Raw genomic sequence first — 18,145 nt, 5'->3', positions numbered from 1 at the left:
CTATCTGTAGCCCCCATTTTAGAGTTAGATTGATGCCTTTCACCACAGCATCGAGTTCCGCAACATTGATATGGGTGCTATCATCCTTTTTGCATAGGCAAGCAGCATCTTCAACAGCCACTTCTCCTATTTCCAATAATACCCCTAATGCTACACTGCTAGCATCAGTCCATATCACCACTTCATGGCCCTCCTTCACATGCCATTCTCCTCTCACAGGGTCCATTTTTTTCACTTCTGCAATGACTTCTTGTATCATGCGAAGCACTTCTTGATCAACAGCATCTTCCCAACTGTCTGTCCCAGTCTGCCTTTTAATAAAACTGCACGCAGTTCGCAGCCATCCAGCTATTGGGTAGTGGCCAACCAGCTTTCCACATATAGAGAAAAGCTCTCTCTTGGCTAGGTCAACCTTGGCTTCAGGGATCTCATTTCCTCGCTCAAACATCAATTTTCCTGCCTTATTGTTCTGTAGTCGAAATCCCAAAACCATTCTGTTTTCCAGTGACTCAGGCGGTTTTGTCGTCAGTCCATATGCTTTGATATGCTCTCTCGCCCTTTCCGCAGTCACCTCTGTTTCGTCCACTAGTACATCGTCGATGTAAGAGCAGGTGCCTCTCTTCACTGCATCGTCTTTGGCCAGCACTGTCTTAAGAACTGCTCTCATTATCTTTGATGCGGAGTTCAGACCAAATCCTAATCTGGTCAGACAATAAACTTGACCTTTATACTCTACCAATTGATATTTCCACAATTTCTCATCCACATGAAGTTGGAGGTAAGCTGACTTCAGGTCCACAATTTTAGTTGCCTGCTTCATCCTCCTCCATTTCCTTACGACTTCTTCACACACGTCGATTCCATCCTTTGTGTGACAAGTGACAAACTTGTTCAGCTCATGGAAATCCAACACTGGCCTAACTTTCTTCTTAATAGGTTGGACCACAGCCATGAGTGGCAAAATTCCTTCAACTGTCTCTGCCCACGGCATTAATATTCCTTCATCTATCCATCTCTCAACTTCTTTTTAAAACTGCAGCTCCGCAGCTCCTTTCAGTGTGCTTTTGTAGCAGCTGACCCGATTCGTCAACACAGGTGGCTCCACGGTCCATCGCCATTCTACCATCCATTTTTCGCCATCGAAGTAGGCTCGAAAGTCATCATCCTCAATCAGACATGGTCGGGGTTTCGACGGTTGGTTGGTATCACCCCTGGTTACGCTTCCTGTTATTCCCGGTGCACTCTGATTGCCAAATTTCACCTGGCCTTTAGCAATAGTAGCTCCTCCCAGTCGGTCTATCGCGTCCAGGCCCAGCACCACATCAATTCCTGCAACCAGTCTATCCAGCACGATCACTCTTAGTCGCAATGGCATATTCCTTACTACAATCTCTGCATTGGCCTCTCCACAACAAGAGCTCTAGCCCTCTTTCCATTGATTGTGATCACTAACTGTGGCAACAAACTCTCATACGCCTGTTCAGTATAAAAGGGGTGACTACTGGCGCAATAGCACCCCTTTACTCATTTCCCGGAAGCGAAGGGCAATTCCTGCTAATGTGCCCTACTTGATCACACCGAAAACAGATAATGTCTGGCCGTGGCTCCCTACAGTCTCTCATCACGTGTGGTCCTTGACATCGAAAGCATTTACCGGTAAATCCATGGCCTTGCTTCATCACTGGTCGCTCCTTTCTGCTTGCCACAGCAGCCGCGACTGCCCCCAGCTCACCGGGCTGTTTCGCCAAAACTCTAGCATGCCTTAGAATCTCCTCCACTTCCATGGTTTCAATATTAGTAAGTCGTTGCAGTTCCATGGAGATGCGATCAGGGAAACCAGTTACAAGCGCCAGCTTTACAGTCTTCTCAAGGCTGCATCCCTCATATCCAGCCAATCCTGCTAGTTGCCTTATCTCTGCCACGTACACGTCCACAGACTCCCCAGTCCAGGTGACTCTTTTGAGCTTGTTGTAAGCCTCAAACGCGCTCTCGGAAAATGCAGTCTTTAACCAGTTTTCAATGCTCTCAGCAATGGCCTGATCGGTTTCTCCCATTTCTAGATAGACCGCTAGAGCACTTCCTTCCAAATACATTGGTATTAACGTGCCTACATCCTCGATCTTCTGCAGCCTTGCCACCAACTTCAGCTTGTTAAGCCATGCAACCACGTCATCTTCTCCAGTAAATGGCCTCAGGATATCGCTGCTCAATCTTACTCGGTCACCCATTTTTGTCACTGTGCCGAAATAGCTTGACGTTAAATTTGAACTCAACCTCAGATCAAAAGTCTCAAACTCAAATCCAACTCCAACTGTTCTCTTCTTCTCTGCACTTTCCACACTGACACCCAAAATAAAGAAGACGGCTCTTTTATAGAGAGACCCAACCACATCTCATTTGTATACCCCCTCCCCCTCTCGTCACATCACGTGATTTTCAGTCCGTAAATACCAGGGGGCGGCCATTTTTATTGTCTCTTTTTTTTCTTTCCTAACACGAGCCGCACGATGCATGAGGTAAGGTTCTTCACTTTTAACCACACTTTAGCAGAGAGTTAGAAAATGGTAAAAAGTCCATCTCCTCGAGGAGAATTAATTGTAGGGCATACGTGCGTTTAACGACCCGGGGATGGAGATCAATGTTGATGTTTACAGCATGCTGATCAGAGGTCGACTGACTCGTTTGGGCGCAAAATGCCCTTTTTATAGATCCAAACCGGCTCCACAAAGACCGTCAAAAAAAACAATTTTAAAATTTGTTTTCCTCATAAACTGATTGGATGAACAAAATAACATCTGTGTAACGTAAGATGCTTTCGACTATGTCCGCGTGAACAGGCAAAGTTTGGTTTATATGCCCACAGAATCTGCGTGAGCATAGAAAAACGATATACGTGCAGCTTAGGTAATCTTTATACAGTTGCGCGCGCAACTGTGTTTTACAATTGGGGCTACGCACCAGTATTCTATTTGAGTAGTCTTGACGCGGTGGCGGGGCTACGATAAAAGTAAAGATCTAATTGCAAAAGATGTTCCATCTTTAGCTTTCTGTGGAACAGAGCTGGTAACACCTGTAAAGGGTAATAGTTTATGTTTATCTTCGCGTTTGCAGGATTCAAGTCACCATGCTGTTTGAAGAATAGTTGCAGTAAGTCGATGCATTTGAACTGATGCCTTCCAAGGATGAATACTTTGAGTCCGGTTGTCATCATGGAGTTCACTATAAATAATGTCCAAATGGCGGACAAGTGGCACGTAAAAATTTAGACCTTAAAATCGTCTCGGAGAGACATTAAAAGTGATGATGAAAGTCAGTCCAATCGTAAAGCACAATAGAGTCCAAAGAATATATTTTGCCCGACATAAGGGTATTAGTGTTTTCAAATGATAACATTTCGCCCACGTTAGGGCATTAATACGTCTAAAAGAGACAAAAGGGTTTTGAGGCTTCAAGCCTCAAATAAAGAGGTGAGTTTTTCACATCCACCTGACCCGCTGTCTTGAAGAAAACTGACGCAACCTGAAACAGAAAAAATAGCGCCAAAATACAACTCTGCAGTTAATAACAACAATCAATCTGATTGGTCCAAACAAAATCGTGGACAGTCAAACCGACCAATAAGGTGCCTGCTTATTTCTGCAGAATTTCTTACAGTACCCCCCCAACAAACGCCACAGATTTAAACCCCCCATATGTAACACGATGTAACTGTAATTTAATTTAATATTATCATCCTAACTTTTTTACCATTTAAAACAAGAAGCTTCAAATAAACTGCTTATATTTTTTTTTTAATTTTACAAAAATGATGAAAATGCAAAGCTAAAATCGTGTTTACATTATTGACGCTTAAAAACAACGTTCATATGTAGTGATATTTTTGAAACCGTAAACATACCCATATTTTCAAAATTTAGCAGAAACCAAATAATAGCCATATTTTCATGAAATTTTCGATATTTATTCATTATTAAATAAACTTGCATAATAAAAGTAGGTTTCATTAAATATATTAGAGGATTTTTTTAGGTGTTCTACCCCCTCCCCTCTATATTTCATGTTATGAAAACTAAACAAAATAAATGTAGGTCCATAAAAATTTCAACATTTTTTAAAGCTGAAAAACTCAAATAATGAAAAAAAATAGTTATTTTTATATGTATATAAGATCCCATTATTTATTTCACTTACTTTAAAATTGTAAATAAAATTGGACATAAAATCAATATTATTATGTTGAAAAAAAAAACACTTTCTTGATATTTTTTTTCTCAGTAATATAATTATTCAAATTACAACAAAAAATAATTCTAAGAAATAATTATTTCTAAAAAGCTTTAAATGATATTAAATTCTAATATTCTGTGATATGAAATTTAAACAAAGATTTTTTTTATAACAGGTTTCCAATATTAAAAAAATGTATTCATAACTCTTGATATAATAAAAATCGAAAATCGGCCTTAAAAAAATTTGTTTTGATTTGATTATTCAAATTGATAGAACGTGAACTTTATTTTTTGTGCTTTTTCCAAAAAAGTATGAAGGCCTTTAAGCAACATTACATCTATTAACAATTATAGCGCCAAAGCCCATCCATAGAAATTGACACAGAAAATAGTAAACACACAAAATAATGACATTGCTGTTATTGTGTAAAAGGCTGACGTTTTACAAAAAGCTGTGGAGATGCCTAGTAAATGAATTTTAAAAAAATCAGGTGAAATCAAGAAAGGCGACAGATCAAACAAGGTGAAAGTACAGAATAATTACAAAACACCCCCCCTCCCCTGTGTTAAGAATGGATTTCTAAATAACATTATTTCAGCACGGTATGATAAGTGCATATGTACCAATTTAGTTAAACAGCAAAAACAGTATTGTTGGGGGGAAAAAAATGGGCTGAAGAGCGACATTGCAAGGTGAGCAGGCAAACATCAGGGTTGCAAAATAGAAATACTCTTTTATCGCCCCCGCCCTGCCCCCAACTGGGTCTAGTAACAACAGTATGAAAAATGCTTGCCGGAGCCAGTCAAACGGCCTGGTCTAGTCGCCACAGTAACTAAAATTCAACTGAAGAGGGAATGGAAAAACCTCTCTTATAGGTTTTAAACTAACTCTCACCCCCCCCCCTGACCATAATACCATTTGCTATGCTTCACTCATCATGGTTCCTTTGTCCCTTGACAGATGGACTCACTCAACGTGACCATATTTTTTTTTTTACAGTATTGGGGGGGGGGGCGTTGATTTCTTCAGGATTGGGAATTATGTAGTGATGTGTAAAGAAGGATGAAGTAAGAGAAAGCAGAAACGCCTTTGACAAACGTTTTATCAACTTAAAATTAATACATGTGCTCTCAACTATAAACGAGTTAATATGGCGGAACAGCTACTTCCGGCCAAGGTGGATAACTACAAAATTTATTATAGCTAAGAAATCAGAGGTAATTTGAATTATAACATTTTCCCCGCCAATGATTATTAAGTATCGAGTTATAAAGAGGATAATTAAAGTTAGTCTGTCAAGCATTAAGTTACAAAGTCCTTATATTTACTTGGGAAACGTCGCTTTCTGGATGACCTGGATGACCTCCACACCGACTCACTGGAATTTTGATCCCCAGCGTCAACTTCTTGGGGGGGGGGGCGTTGATTTCTTCAGGATTGGGGAAAGAATTCTTTTCCTCCACATTAGTCATGTTTTCATCAGTAGGCGGCCCTTTAGAAGCCTCAGGACTTGCAGGATTGCTTTCAGTGTGAAGGTCTTCTTCATTACAGGAGTTAGGAGCCAGGTCTTCCACGTTAACAGTAGTTTCAGCACCAGAAGGTAGTCACACATGAGCACAGTAAGGGTTGACATCTAATAGGGTAGCAGGAGTTACAAGACGGTTGAATTTACTAGTCTTAGCATGATTTCTGACATATATTGAGCCCGGTTTTGCCCAAGATGAATCGAAGTATCAGAGGAGGATTTACGGCTATATTTGAGTAGCCTGTCATGGGGAGTCATATTAGTGGCAGAGTAGCGATTTAATTGAGTGAAGAGTGTCAGGTAGTATGTCTTCCCAATAGGGCAGCTTCATGTTGCTAGATTGTTTGGATGTCCGTCCATAAAGTTCCATTGAGTTTCTTAATCTGCCCATTACCTTAGGAGTGATATCTACTAGTTTTCGAGGTAGCAATACCTTTAAGTAATCTTTAATTTAACCAGAGAGGAAGTCTGCAGCCCTGTCAGTATGTATCCTATCAGACATACCAAAAATTGAAAATAGTTGGTTTAGACAGCAGATAATGGTTTTGATTGTCATGTCTTTACATGGAAAAGTAAAAGGAAAACGAGAATACTCATCAATTATGGTGAGTATTTGTTACCATGCAGTGAAGTAGGTAGGAGACCTGTGAAGCCGATGTCTAATCGCTGAAAAGGTAGTATAGCCTGCACGAGTGTTACTTCGTTACAACTGGCAAATTTGGGCTTCAGATACTGGCAGGAGGAGCAAGAGTCAGTTATGTTTTAACTTGTTCCAAAGAGTATGGGATGTTCCTTGTTCTGATTTGTTGGTTGGTTGGTTGTTTTTGTTTTACGGCATATCAACCCTTTTCAGGTTATTTAATGCCGAATCCAGTGATTTTGAAGAACAATATTTTAATAGAATATATTTGGGGTTTTTTTTCAAGTCGGTTTCTATTTAACCCATAGTTGGGACCCTAACAGGTACTACCACTCCCGGTTAGAGTGGACCTGGGAGCAATGGTAATTAAAGGGGGGGGGGTCCACACTCCCCAAAGCCCGCAAGCTGGCGTCCTTGTTCTGATCAAGTGGTTGAGCCATGTAACACCAGTATGGCATAGTCTAACATGCAAATTGCAAAGGTCTTGTAGAGTGTGAGTTAGAGCAGAGATGCGAGAGAATGTGTCAGCAGCTGTATTTTCCGCTCCCGGACGGTAGATGATACTGAATTTGAACTGTGACAGTTCGATCCGCCAACAACATATTTTATCATTTTTGATTTTGGATTTTCTACTGTTGTCAAACATGAAACTAATGCTCTTTTGGTCCATAATAACTTCTGAGTATAAAGTGTTGCCGCTTTCAGAGAGCTTCGACAATAGCAGCAGCTTCCTTTTCAACAGGATAATGTTTAATTTCGTTTGGGTTTAGCATCCATAAAAAGAATGAAACAGGTCGACCTTGTTGGTTTAGTGTAGCAGCTATACACTAATTATTTGCATCTGTTTTTACTTCAAATTTCAATTCTGCCAACGCTATGGTCTTTAGTTTAGGTATAATGAAGAGCTTCAGTTTTTTTGCTGTACTTTTGGTTGATAAACGTCCTCACGCTACCAGAATCTACCATAACGTTAATAATATGCCCATTTATTTTACATTTAGTAAACGTAACATCTTTTGCTTCGGTTCCTAGTCAGGCGAGAGTAGGTGGGAGTGAGTCCGGGAAGTATAATACAGCAGAAGAAGTGGAAGATTTACGTACCTTAGCCCAATAGCCGTTCTTTTTACATTTTATACACTCGGTGTTACACACCAGGAGTAGCGCTTGCGAATGCTGATAGATCCCACGGGAGAAGTAAATTTCTTTTTATTAGTCTTTTCCTTTATAGCGGCTAAGTGGGTGTCTTCTAACAGAATTACAGTAGCTACGTTAAAGTTATTTTCATAGCTTACTGGATGTTTCTCCGCTTGTTCCAGGGATCTGGCCATTGCATAGGTCTCTTGTATTGTTAGGAATGGTTTTTCAAGCAAGCGTTGACGACTAGATGAGGAGGAGATACCACTAATAAAAGAGGTTATTTGAATGGTGTTCCATAAAGTTCAATTGAGTTCCTCAACCCGCCCATTACCTTTGGGGTGATATCTACTAGTTTTTGAGGCAGTAATACCTTTCCCATGTAAGTAATCTTTAATTTCACCAGAGAAGAAGTCGGCAGCCCTGTCAGTAAGTATGTGTCGTATCAGACATACCAAAAATTGAAAATAGTTGGTTTAGACAGCGGATAACGGTTTTGCTTTTCATGTTCTTACAGGGAAAAGAAAAGCGATAATACTCTTCAATTACAGTAGCGGCTACGTTAAGGTTGTTTTCATAGCTTACCGAAGGTTTCTCCACTTGTTCCAGAAATCTGACCATTGCATAGGTCTCTTGTAGTGTTAGGAACGGTTTTTCAAGTAAGCATTGACGAATAGATGAGGAGGAGATGCCACTAATAAAAGAGTCTCGAATATATTGTTTCCTGTTCTCTTCTGTGTTAACAGCTTGGAATTCACACGATTTAGCGAGCATTTCTAATTGTTGCATAAATGCGTCAATAGTTAGTGCCGGTTGTGGTTTGTTCGTAAATAACCAGTGTCTATTGTATACAAGATTTGCCAGCTTTCCATTCCAGGTCCCTGCTTCCCCAACAGTACTGACGTGCAGAAGTTCAAGTGTAACGTGAACCGACACCTTGCTGCCCAAATCCCTACATACCCCAGTAGTTGTTGCCCCTGATAGTAGCCCCCTACACCAAAGTGGCAATTTGCCTTGTTTGGGGTGAAAATGTAATAAAAAAAAAAAAAAAAGAAGCTTAATGTAGGCAATGTCTAGAGCTTTTATCGCGCTGTTATAGTCCGTAGTCTTGCTTATTAGTTCATAGATCGCCGTTGAAATAGAGTTGATTAAGGCGAAGAAGCTTTGGGGGTTATTTGTGGTACATATATAGTTTTCGAAGGTTAGTTTCCAGTGTTTGCACACTTTCTCTGAATTTGGAATAGTGGGTTTCACGTCAAATTTGTTAGGGCGTAGTAGTCTATCCATTTCGTTGTTTTTATTTCATTTTTAAGTTGATAAAATTGTAGTGATGGGTGAAGAAGAAGAAGAAAGTAAGAGAAAACAGGAACTCCTTTTGATAAAAATTTTATCAACTTAAAATTAATACTTTGACTATAATCGAGTTAATATGGTCTAACAGCTACTTCCAGCCAAGGGGGATAACTACAATATTTATCATAGCTGAGAAACCAACGGTAATTTAAATTATAACAGTGTTTTAATTAAATTCATGAAAATTTTTATAATTTCCAGTTCTGTTTTCGTAAATTTATACAAAAAAAAAAAAATATACCTTTTTTAAGTGGAAGAAAAATTAATTAAATAACGAACAATAAGAAAAAGTAATCTAAAATGTGCTTTCGAAAATAAGCAATCCGAGTTATGTCCTCTGTTTTTGCAATTTTATTTTTAAAAACCGGTCTTTCGCTTTTCTTTATACCTGACCAGCACCAAAATTTGATACTTGTACAGTTCAACAAAGACATTAAAAAAATGAAAATATTGAAAAAAGGTTATATTGTACTTACCCGTTATGGAATGAAGTTCTTTGAAAGAAAATGTCACTTAATTTGATCGAGTAGTTTTTTGTTTTTTTTGTTTTTTTTTAAATTTTTTTAATAAAAGTTCAGTGAGGGATCACCTGAAGACGGTGGATGTGCACTGGTTTTCGAACCTGCAAAGGGTGTTTATTCTGAAAGCCGTTCTTAACATGGGGAGGTTTGGTGTGTTTATTCCAAATGGAATTTTTTTATTTTCAACCTCCACATAATCAACTTCTTAAAAGTAAGTCTTTGGGTGGTCTCCCAGTGCACTTTCACTTATTTGCCGTAGGGGGCTACTATCAGGGACATAAGCTACAGGGGTATTATGTGGGAAGTTGGGCCGCAAGATGTCGGTTCACATTACGCTTGAACTTCTGCATGTCAGTATAGTTGGGGAAGCAGGAACCCAGAAGGGAGTTCCAAAGTCTAGCGGTTCTTGGGAAGAAACTACTGGAGTAGAAGGCTCTCTTACATCTAGGGATTTTAACTGTGAAGGGGTGGAATTTTGCTGCTTGTCGGGTTTGTCGGGGGTATTTACGTCGAGTGGCTACAAGTGCTTGCTGTTCATTGGAGCATACACCGTTAAAGTACTTGTAGAACAGGCAGAGAGATGCTACATTTTGTCGATGGGACAGAGGCTGAGATATATATAACTCGAGTTCCTTCCAGCTATGATCGAAACCAAAACTTATGAAGAATTCTTGGTAAAATTATTTATAAAAAATAAAATCGTTGTCTCCATTATGTTTAATTCGGAAGTAAGTTCTCAAATACTTGTGCGTGGATTGGCTTCAACTAAGACTCTTAAATGATCGTTGTCAACATCCGATGACTGACTACTATTTTCATCATATTCAAGACTCTCATCGCCGCCACAAAATTTCTGAAACCACCATTGTACTGTGCATTTAGTAGTGGTTCCTGAGCCAAACACTTGGTCGATATTGCGAGCTGCTTTAGCAAATTTTCGACCTAGCTTAAATTAAATTAAGAAAATTGCACGAATTTGCTTCTTTTTTTTTTTTTAATCATCTTGTATTCAACGTTCTGAAAAGAAGACATAATTGTTTTAAAACGTTTGTAATTTAAATGATTGGAGAGAGCGAATATGTATAAAGTAAAGGTATTATAACAAAAACTTATTTGAAATCAAAATTAAAAATTCTGCAATAACTTTCTTGTCATCCTAGTACTAACATTATTCAAGAAACCCATTCTTAACATGGGGAGGGAGATCTTTGTTAACTATTCTGTACTTTTACCTAACAATTTAATAAGCAAAAGATGCTGTAAAAATTGAATTTAACTTGAAAATTCTATCTCGCACCGTTTGTAAACTGGAGGAATACCCCCCCCCCCCCCCAACAAAAAAACAATAAAACTTGGAAAAGCCTCCTTAAAAAAAAGTGGTGGTTTTAATTGTAAACTGCTTTGATTATTTTCGAGTATTAACTCGAGATTTACTGTCAATACTTGTGACTAACTTGATAAGTACTGAAATCCTCTGAATACTCATTAGTTACAAGAGGATGAAGGACTTGGGCATGCCAAGTTGTAAACTGTCAGTTTCATAACGGTGCACCACTTTCATTATGGATGTTAACAACCTTTAAGTAGTCTAAACCCCCCCCCCCCGTTGTAAGTACCTAATTCTGAAAAGAACTGGAGAAACCAATGACAACAACAGAATTGAGCTGGTCAAAAGGTCGTATCCTGCTGAGTCATACAAATTTACGTTTCTTTTTAGCTATCCAAATTATTTAGAATGAGATGGCTTACGGCATTACGGTATTATTCCCAAACAACTTATTATTTTACCATGTTGTAGCAATATACTAGCAGGCAGGGTCGCCCGGCTTTGCCCGGGGCTATAAAACAAAACAGAAAGGGTTTAAAATGTGTATTTAACATCATTATATTAAAGCTTCTATTTACCTATCTCTGTATTTCTTCTCTTTGCCTCCCTCTTTCTCCTCCATCCAATCTTTCTAGTTCTTGGTACCCCCTCCCCCTTAATAATATAATGAAACTTATATATTTTTTTTTTTGTATTCCTAGGCAATGCCGATTTTGTTGTCTTTCCCTTCTCCATCAAGAACATAGGAAATATACTGCTGTACACAATTACTCTACCTAGGGTATTGAACTCCTGCTAATTCAGTATTTACCACTTATCAAGTATAATTCTGTATTATTGTACACACTGGCTTCTAGTTTTAATCTTACCCTACCAAATAGAATACTGGGTTGAATGATAAATTTGTCACCCTAAGAAAATAATACTACAGCTTTATTTTAAAACTGATTGAAAAAAAATCAGTTCAGGTAACTTGATTATGTCGTAGAACTGAGAGCTATTCAATGTAGCCGCTTTCAAATCGCCAATTTATGGACTGTATCCTTTCTTATTTTATTTATTTTTAAATAGATATATACATTTTATCTTTCTATACTCCCAACATAAATAAAACGAATATCTATATATATAAAAGCAAAAATGTGTGTATGTATGTTCGCTTTTTGTGTATGTCTTCAAAAGGCTTTTTTCCGGCGGATTCTCGAGGCTGTCACTCATTTTTAAAACTTTTTATATCACATCTAAATGATAATATCTATGATTTAACAATGGTGGTCGCCTCCCTATTTAATTTGCCTGAGTTTGAAACGGTAATCATTCGACATTTTCAGATCGGCACGTGTTGCATTCGTTTTTCGGTATAAAAAAAAGTGAAACTCGATTCGAATTATGGGAAAGCTAGGTTACGTTTGGTCAATGTCGGCTTCGTCATATCAGACGGTTGCTTTCATTTCGAAACGAGACACTCCCCCTAATAAACAGGGAGCTGGTTTCCCCCAAAGTTAGTTAAAAACAAACAAACCGCTTTATTGACCTCATTAAAAACTGTCCCGCAGAAAATGTTAACTGCTGAATAGTTATTGCTTACGATCGCCGCATGTGCATTAAGCTTTTTCATATAAAAAAAGAAGCGAACAGACTCGCGTTAAATAAAACACTGCCCCTCACTCAAAGTTCACGTCAATAACTCGTCAAAAACGGACACTTGTTTTTTTTTTTTTTTTTTTTTTTTTTTTTTCACACTTTACTATTTTCCAACTGCGCGTCAAGGCTTCATTTTTTTTTTTTTTTTTTTAAACAACCAACGATTTTTCTTTTTATTTACCCAAAACCATACACACCTCCAAACACCCGGGCAACGCCGGGTACCCCCCGCTAGTAAATAAATAAAATAAAAAAAAAGAAGTTTTTTTTTAATTGGTTTGCGTTACAATAAAATCGTTCGGCTTAAGTGTTTTACTTTTTATTTTCATTTCAAACTAGCGGGACCTGTGGAAATTCCACAGGGAACTCCTTCATATGTAATATATTGATGTTGGCATTCTATAGATGTTCAGTGTAAATGGAGACGCTCTGATATGATTGTAGCTTTTTTTGTTAAAACTGCAAAAGTATTTATTTTAGCTAGCACAGACACAAAGCCCGGTCATAAAGTACGCTTAAATATGATATTTTAATTCTTGCAGATTTCGTATATATTATTATAGAGTTAATGTTCTATTGATTTCTATATATTATAAGGTTGCGATTTTAAAAATAAAAATAAATATATCCAGATGACTTGGATGCATTAGCTTGAATCGAAGCCGAAATAAAAACTTATGAAAAAAATATATGTATATATATATATATATATATATATATATATATATATAAACTTGAGTTTCTTCAGCTATAATCGAAACTGAAACCAAAATTTATGAAGAATTCTTTATAAAATTATTTATAAAAAGAGATAGATTACTAGAGTGTCATCAGTTATAACCGAAACCAAAACTTATGAAGAATTCTTGATAAAATTATTTATTAAAAAAAAAAAATAGATGACTTAAGTGTCATCAGGTATTATCGTAACAAAAACTTGTGAAGAATTGTTGGTAAAATGACACGAAATGAAAGTACATAACAATTAAACGACCCGGATATAAGCATGATGCAGAAAATAACACAAACGCACACTATCGTATCAATATATAGATAATAAAATAAACATAATCTATTGTCATTTTATGAAATGTTATTTTCCGTATTTCATCCCCCCCCCCTCCCCTTACATTTCGGTATATTAATTTTTAAGAATTTTGATCTAAACAAAAATGTTATAAAAAAAAAATATGTACGTTTTTAGCGTCCCAAATTTTTAAGATGATTATTTTGATTGTCTTTTGTGAAATAAGTAGTTGACGAACGTTGCATGTTCGCCATCACGTCAGGAGTCGCCAAAATGTTGTGATTAACGACATTTAATGAAAAAGTTTATGTGTAGAGACAGGCCTGTTGAAAGAGAGAAGAGTTCATATGTGTTGAAGTTATGGCACGTAACCATGATGAATTGTTTGTCTCCTAGAAGTAGAAGAGTGCATCATGAAAGATTAGACAGTACCGTAGGATGAGCTTGTGTGTGTACTGCATGTAGAGATAGTCATGTTGGCATGTTTTGTATTCATGCGGCCAAATTGACCCGGGCGGAGTTTTTGACCATGGTCTAGCATGAATTAGTAATACACACGGACGAAAAAACGCTTTGGATAATCACAGATTTCAAGGTAGTTCTACTAAAATAGCCATATTTTTTAAACCAAAGCACTTCGAGTCTTCAAATTACTACTGTTTTGTTCGGAAATGAATATACTTTCAAATGAATTAATAAATATGAATGTACATTATATATTTTAAGAGTTTTAAGCAAATAAAGTGATAAAAATGTGAACGTCATAAAATGGCGTTTTCGGTAAGGTTTTGTAATGACCCCCCCCCCTGTTTTCTAAAGGTCCGTACCGTGATTGTATGAAGAATTTCGTCATGAAATTTGGGAACCAATCAGAAGAGGTGTTAATCTTAATACTGTCAAGTGTCCGAAATATTTTTGACCATTTCCTTTTTTTTTTTTGTCGTGTTAAAAATAAGACTTTAATATGACGAGTATCAAACATTTTGAAAAAAAAATTCTTCGGACACCCAGTAGTAAGTAAATCAATCTTTTTACTATCTTTATCAATTAAAAGTATTATTTTATGTTGAGTAGGACCGCGGTAATTGATAATTTAAAAGGACCTACCCGAAAAAAAAAATTGTTTCTATTTCTCGAATTTGGTCAATGAATACAAGCATGGCTATTTCCACACGCGGTACACATACAAACTTTCTTTATCACGCTACAGGAATGCCCTTATCCATACATGGACGCACGCTCCTACTACCAACTTCAACACGTATACACTGAACTCTTCTCTCTTTCAACAGGCCTGTCTAATATTTAATCTATGTTTCCAAACAAGAACACTTTCAGTTACTAACCTGTTTCTTTCCTATATTCTCACTAACGAAGATAACCAATAAAGTTGCTTTTAAATCTTAGAATAAGACTTCTTTTCATGTCTTTATTTCTTAACTAAAAGACGACGTCTTTTTGTTTGTGTGAAGCTAGAATCTCCGGCTTTGTGTGTGTGTGTGTGTTTGTTGGGGGGGGGGGGGCTAATTAAGTTATTTTTTGAACAAATAAGTTTTTTTTTATTATTATTATTTAATGCAATATCTTATGACTTTACTAATTATCTTTAAAGTAGACCCAGAAAACTAATATTTATCTTTTAAGGGATTTTTACAATGAATTTAACTTCAGGATTTAGCTGAATTTGTCAACGTCCGAATGTTGCCGTGAAAACATTTTTCATTATAACTTTTTTCTTTTCTTTTTTGTTTTTTTCATGTGTACAAATATTTTTTCTTCTTTTGGAAATAAACTTTAGTCTCTAATCTAGGCACCGCCAAAACTGGGGGGGGGGGGGCAGGTAAGTACTTTTTGACGGACCATCTTTTTAAAAATCTACCAAAAATCAGGTAATTATCCAATCAATACGAAATTTTCAGCGATTATTAAGAGAAGAATGAACTTTATAACAATGTACTTATTTTTCATAAACAATATATATATATATATATATATATATATATATATATATATTTTTGCTTACAACCCCCCCCCCCTTGTTTTGAGGGGGTTCCAAATATGCTTAAATTAATCATCTGAAACTGAACAAAACATTATGTTGTTGTAAGGGACGGGATTATAGATTAAAAAAAAAAAAAACTTGTTTGCATACCTTATTTTGATGTCTGAATATCAGAACTTCGATTGTGTTTAATTATCCCGCTTTTGAGTTTTGAAGTGTGAAATTCGATGAATATGTTAAATAAAATAATTAATTTAAGTTAAGCAAAACAAAAAAAATTTTTTTAAATATTTATACGAAAAAAGCCATTTTAAAATCTTTGATAAATAAATTAACAATTTCTTTTTAGCGAGCCGAATAATGCATGACCATTATTAAACAGGGCGGCATGCTTTGAAGAATCGATACAAAAAAAAAATCGATAAATATTGTGCTCTTTGTGTTAAAAATATCATCATTTTTTGGATCCAGTTTGGAAACGTTTGCCGCCTTTCGACTACGGTGGACCAAACGCGCTGAAATAATTTTTTTTATTCTGCTTTAAATTGCCCCCTTCCCCATTTTGGAGAGCCTGACCCCCACATACATACACATTAAAAACCAAACTCATACAAATGCTCAGCGTTAATAATACATTGAAATTTTCGTCACTGAAAAATAAGTTTTTTTTTAGCTTTTTGGTCTTCCGTAGTTTGCTTTTTATCAAGAATAAATGTAAAGTTTGTAAAAAGAGTAATCAAATCGACTCGAAGTAACTGGTTGCCTATATGAATAAGTGGAATTATTTGAAATCCCGGTACTTATATTATAATATTTTTGCATATTCTCATAGAAAATCACCCTAAATCTTAGACAAGAAATAAAAAATTAATTCTTTCGAAAACATTTTTTTTTTTTAACTATTTATATACGTTTTTTGTGCAAAACAAAAAACGACAATTGTTAACTTTTGGGGAAAATTTAACATTTAAAATTTAATTAAAAATAGTAGAAAAAGTTTTACAGTATTCTGCTTTCTATATGATAAAATTCAGGGTTTTATCTTTCTGGAAAAAAAAAGTTACTCAGAAATAATGGATTTTAATAAATGTAATTTCGTTTTAAAAAACAACAACAACTTGATTTTTCGGCCATTTTTGGCAGTGCCTACTCTAATCTTTCAAATACAATAAAAAAAAAAAAAAGTAGTCGGAAACACACAAAAAAAATTATGAACCGGCTTTCAAAACTATGTTCCCCCAGCAATTTTCCACCATTATTGCCTGTACCTATACTATTCCATAGCTAGCTGTAATATATACTGACCCAACGAGTCACGAGTAGTCTAGTATGTATATATATATATATATATATATATATATATATATATATATATATATAAAAAAACAGAGATGTGTGTGCCACAGACGATTTCTAATTGGTTAATCCAATAATCACATCTCCTAAAAAACTATGGTTCCTACGCTCTTAAATTTACCATAAAATATTATGGCCTTATTTATTGTCCATTTTGGAAGGGTTTATTTTTTTCCTAACTTGCCATTTACAAATTACAAAATTACGAAACTTACACCAGCCATCACAATCCAACCTCCGACACCACGTCCGCCATTCTGGCGCTAGCTGCACACACGTACACACAACACGAAAACAAACGCTGTCCTCCAAAGGACACTATTAGTACTACTACTACACAGCACACGCGCAGACACGCACACACACACACACGTTCACTACAGTCCTCTTTAAAACACGTTCTTTTGAAGAGACGATTTTTTTAAGCTGTTGACACACATGTTTTAAAAATCTAGCAAAAATTAATTTTCCTGAAATTTTTCAATATTTAAAAATAAATTATGCTGGCTGATAAAATTTTAAAACTTTTTTTTAAAGCTAGAAAGATAAAATTTGAAAATACTTATATATATATATATATATATATATATATATATATATATATATATATGAAACTAAACTAAAAAAAAAAAACGCGCGTTCACTCGTGGTCTTAAGTTCATTTCGGGTTTGTATTACTGTACACATAGATTCGAAAAAGTTGTCAAAAAACAAATATATAACAAATAAATGTTATCAAAGGCAAGATAAGTTACTTTTCTACCAAACTGGATATATATTTCGTGTTTTTATTCAATGTAACATTTATTCAGCTCGAAAAACGGGTTTGTATTACTGTGCACATAGATTCGAAAAAGTTGTCAAAAAACAAATATATAACAAATAAAAAAATCAAAATGAATATTTTTTTAATCAAAATGAATATTTTTTAATGGGTTTGTATTACAGTACACAGATTCGAAAAAGTTGTCAAAAAACAAATATATAACAAATAAATGTTATCAAAGGCAAGATAAGTTACTTTTCTACCATACTGGATATATTTTTCGTGTTTTTATTCAATGTAACATGTTTATTCAGCTCGAAAAACATACAGTGTTTACCGATGTATTGGAAAATTCAAGATGGCGCCTCACTCCCTCTTTAACACGTTAAGTATGGGAAAAGGTGTTATAAATAAAAAACTAGAAAAAAATACTATTAAAACCCCGCCGAATATATGTCAAGCTATGTCACGGTAACATATATTGAGCGAGTTTTTAACAGTATTTTATCCAGTTTTTTTATTTATAACACCTTTTCCCATACTTACCGTGTTAAAGAGGGAGTCAGACGCCATCTTGAATTTTCCAATACATCGGTAAACACTGTATGGTTTTCGAGATG

The 18,145-nt window shown here is 35.9% G+C and overlaps 2 protein-coding genes across 5 annotated transcripts in view; one reads left to right on the top strand and one right to left on the bottom strand.

The window, feature by feature from the left end:
• LOC145285907 (bis(5'-nucleosyl)-tetraphosphatase [asymmetrical]-like) overlaps positions 1-18,145 on the top strand; it is a 59,118-nt gene that overhangs the window by 3,449 nt on the left and 37,524 nt on the right. Inside the window, exon 1 of one of the 2 annotated variants that reach the window (XM_080134386.1) lies at positions 14,272-14,414. The exons of the other annotated variant lie outside the window; for it this stretch is intronic. Within the exon in view, the coding sequence (XP_079990512.1) occupies positions 14,366-14,414 (49 nt within the window). The 5' untranslated portion in view covers positions 14,272-14,365. Of the gene's footprint in view, positions 1-14,271; positions 14,415-18,145 lie in introns of those variants that run through there. 2 annotated transcript variants of the gene reach the window in all.
• The window catches only part of LOC145285904 (pentatricopeptide repeat-containing protein 1, mitochondrial-like), a 90,987-nt gene that overhangs the window by 65,443 nt on the left and 7,399 nt on the right, over positions 1-18,145 (bottom strand). Inside the window, exon 1 of one of the 3 annotated variants that reach the window (XM_080134382.1) lies at positions 9,359-10,652. The exons of the other annotated variants lie outside the window; for them this stretch is intronic. The gene's annotated coding sequence lies outside the window, so the exon portion shown is untranslated. Of the gene's footprint in view, positions 1-9,358; positions 10,653-18,145 lie in introns of those variants that run through there. 3 annotated transcript variants of the gene reach the window in all.

Source organism: Euprymna scolopes, chromosome 10 (assembly GCF_053919585.1).
Source record: "Euprymna scolopes isolate OS-2025 chromosome 10, ASM5391958v1, whole genome shotgun sequence".
Taxonomy (NCBI): domain Eukaryota; kingdom Metazoa; phylum Mollusca; class Cephalopoda; order Sepiida; family Sepiolidae; genus Euprymna; species Euprymna scolopes.
The sequence above is the reverse complement of the archived record's forward strand: the minus strand, read 5'-3'. Positions and strand labels throughout refer to the sequence as shown.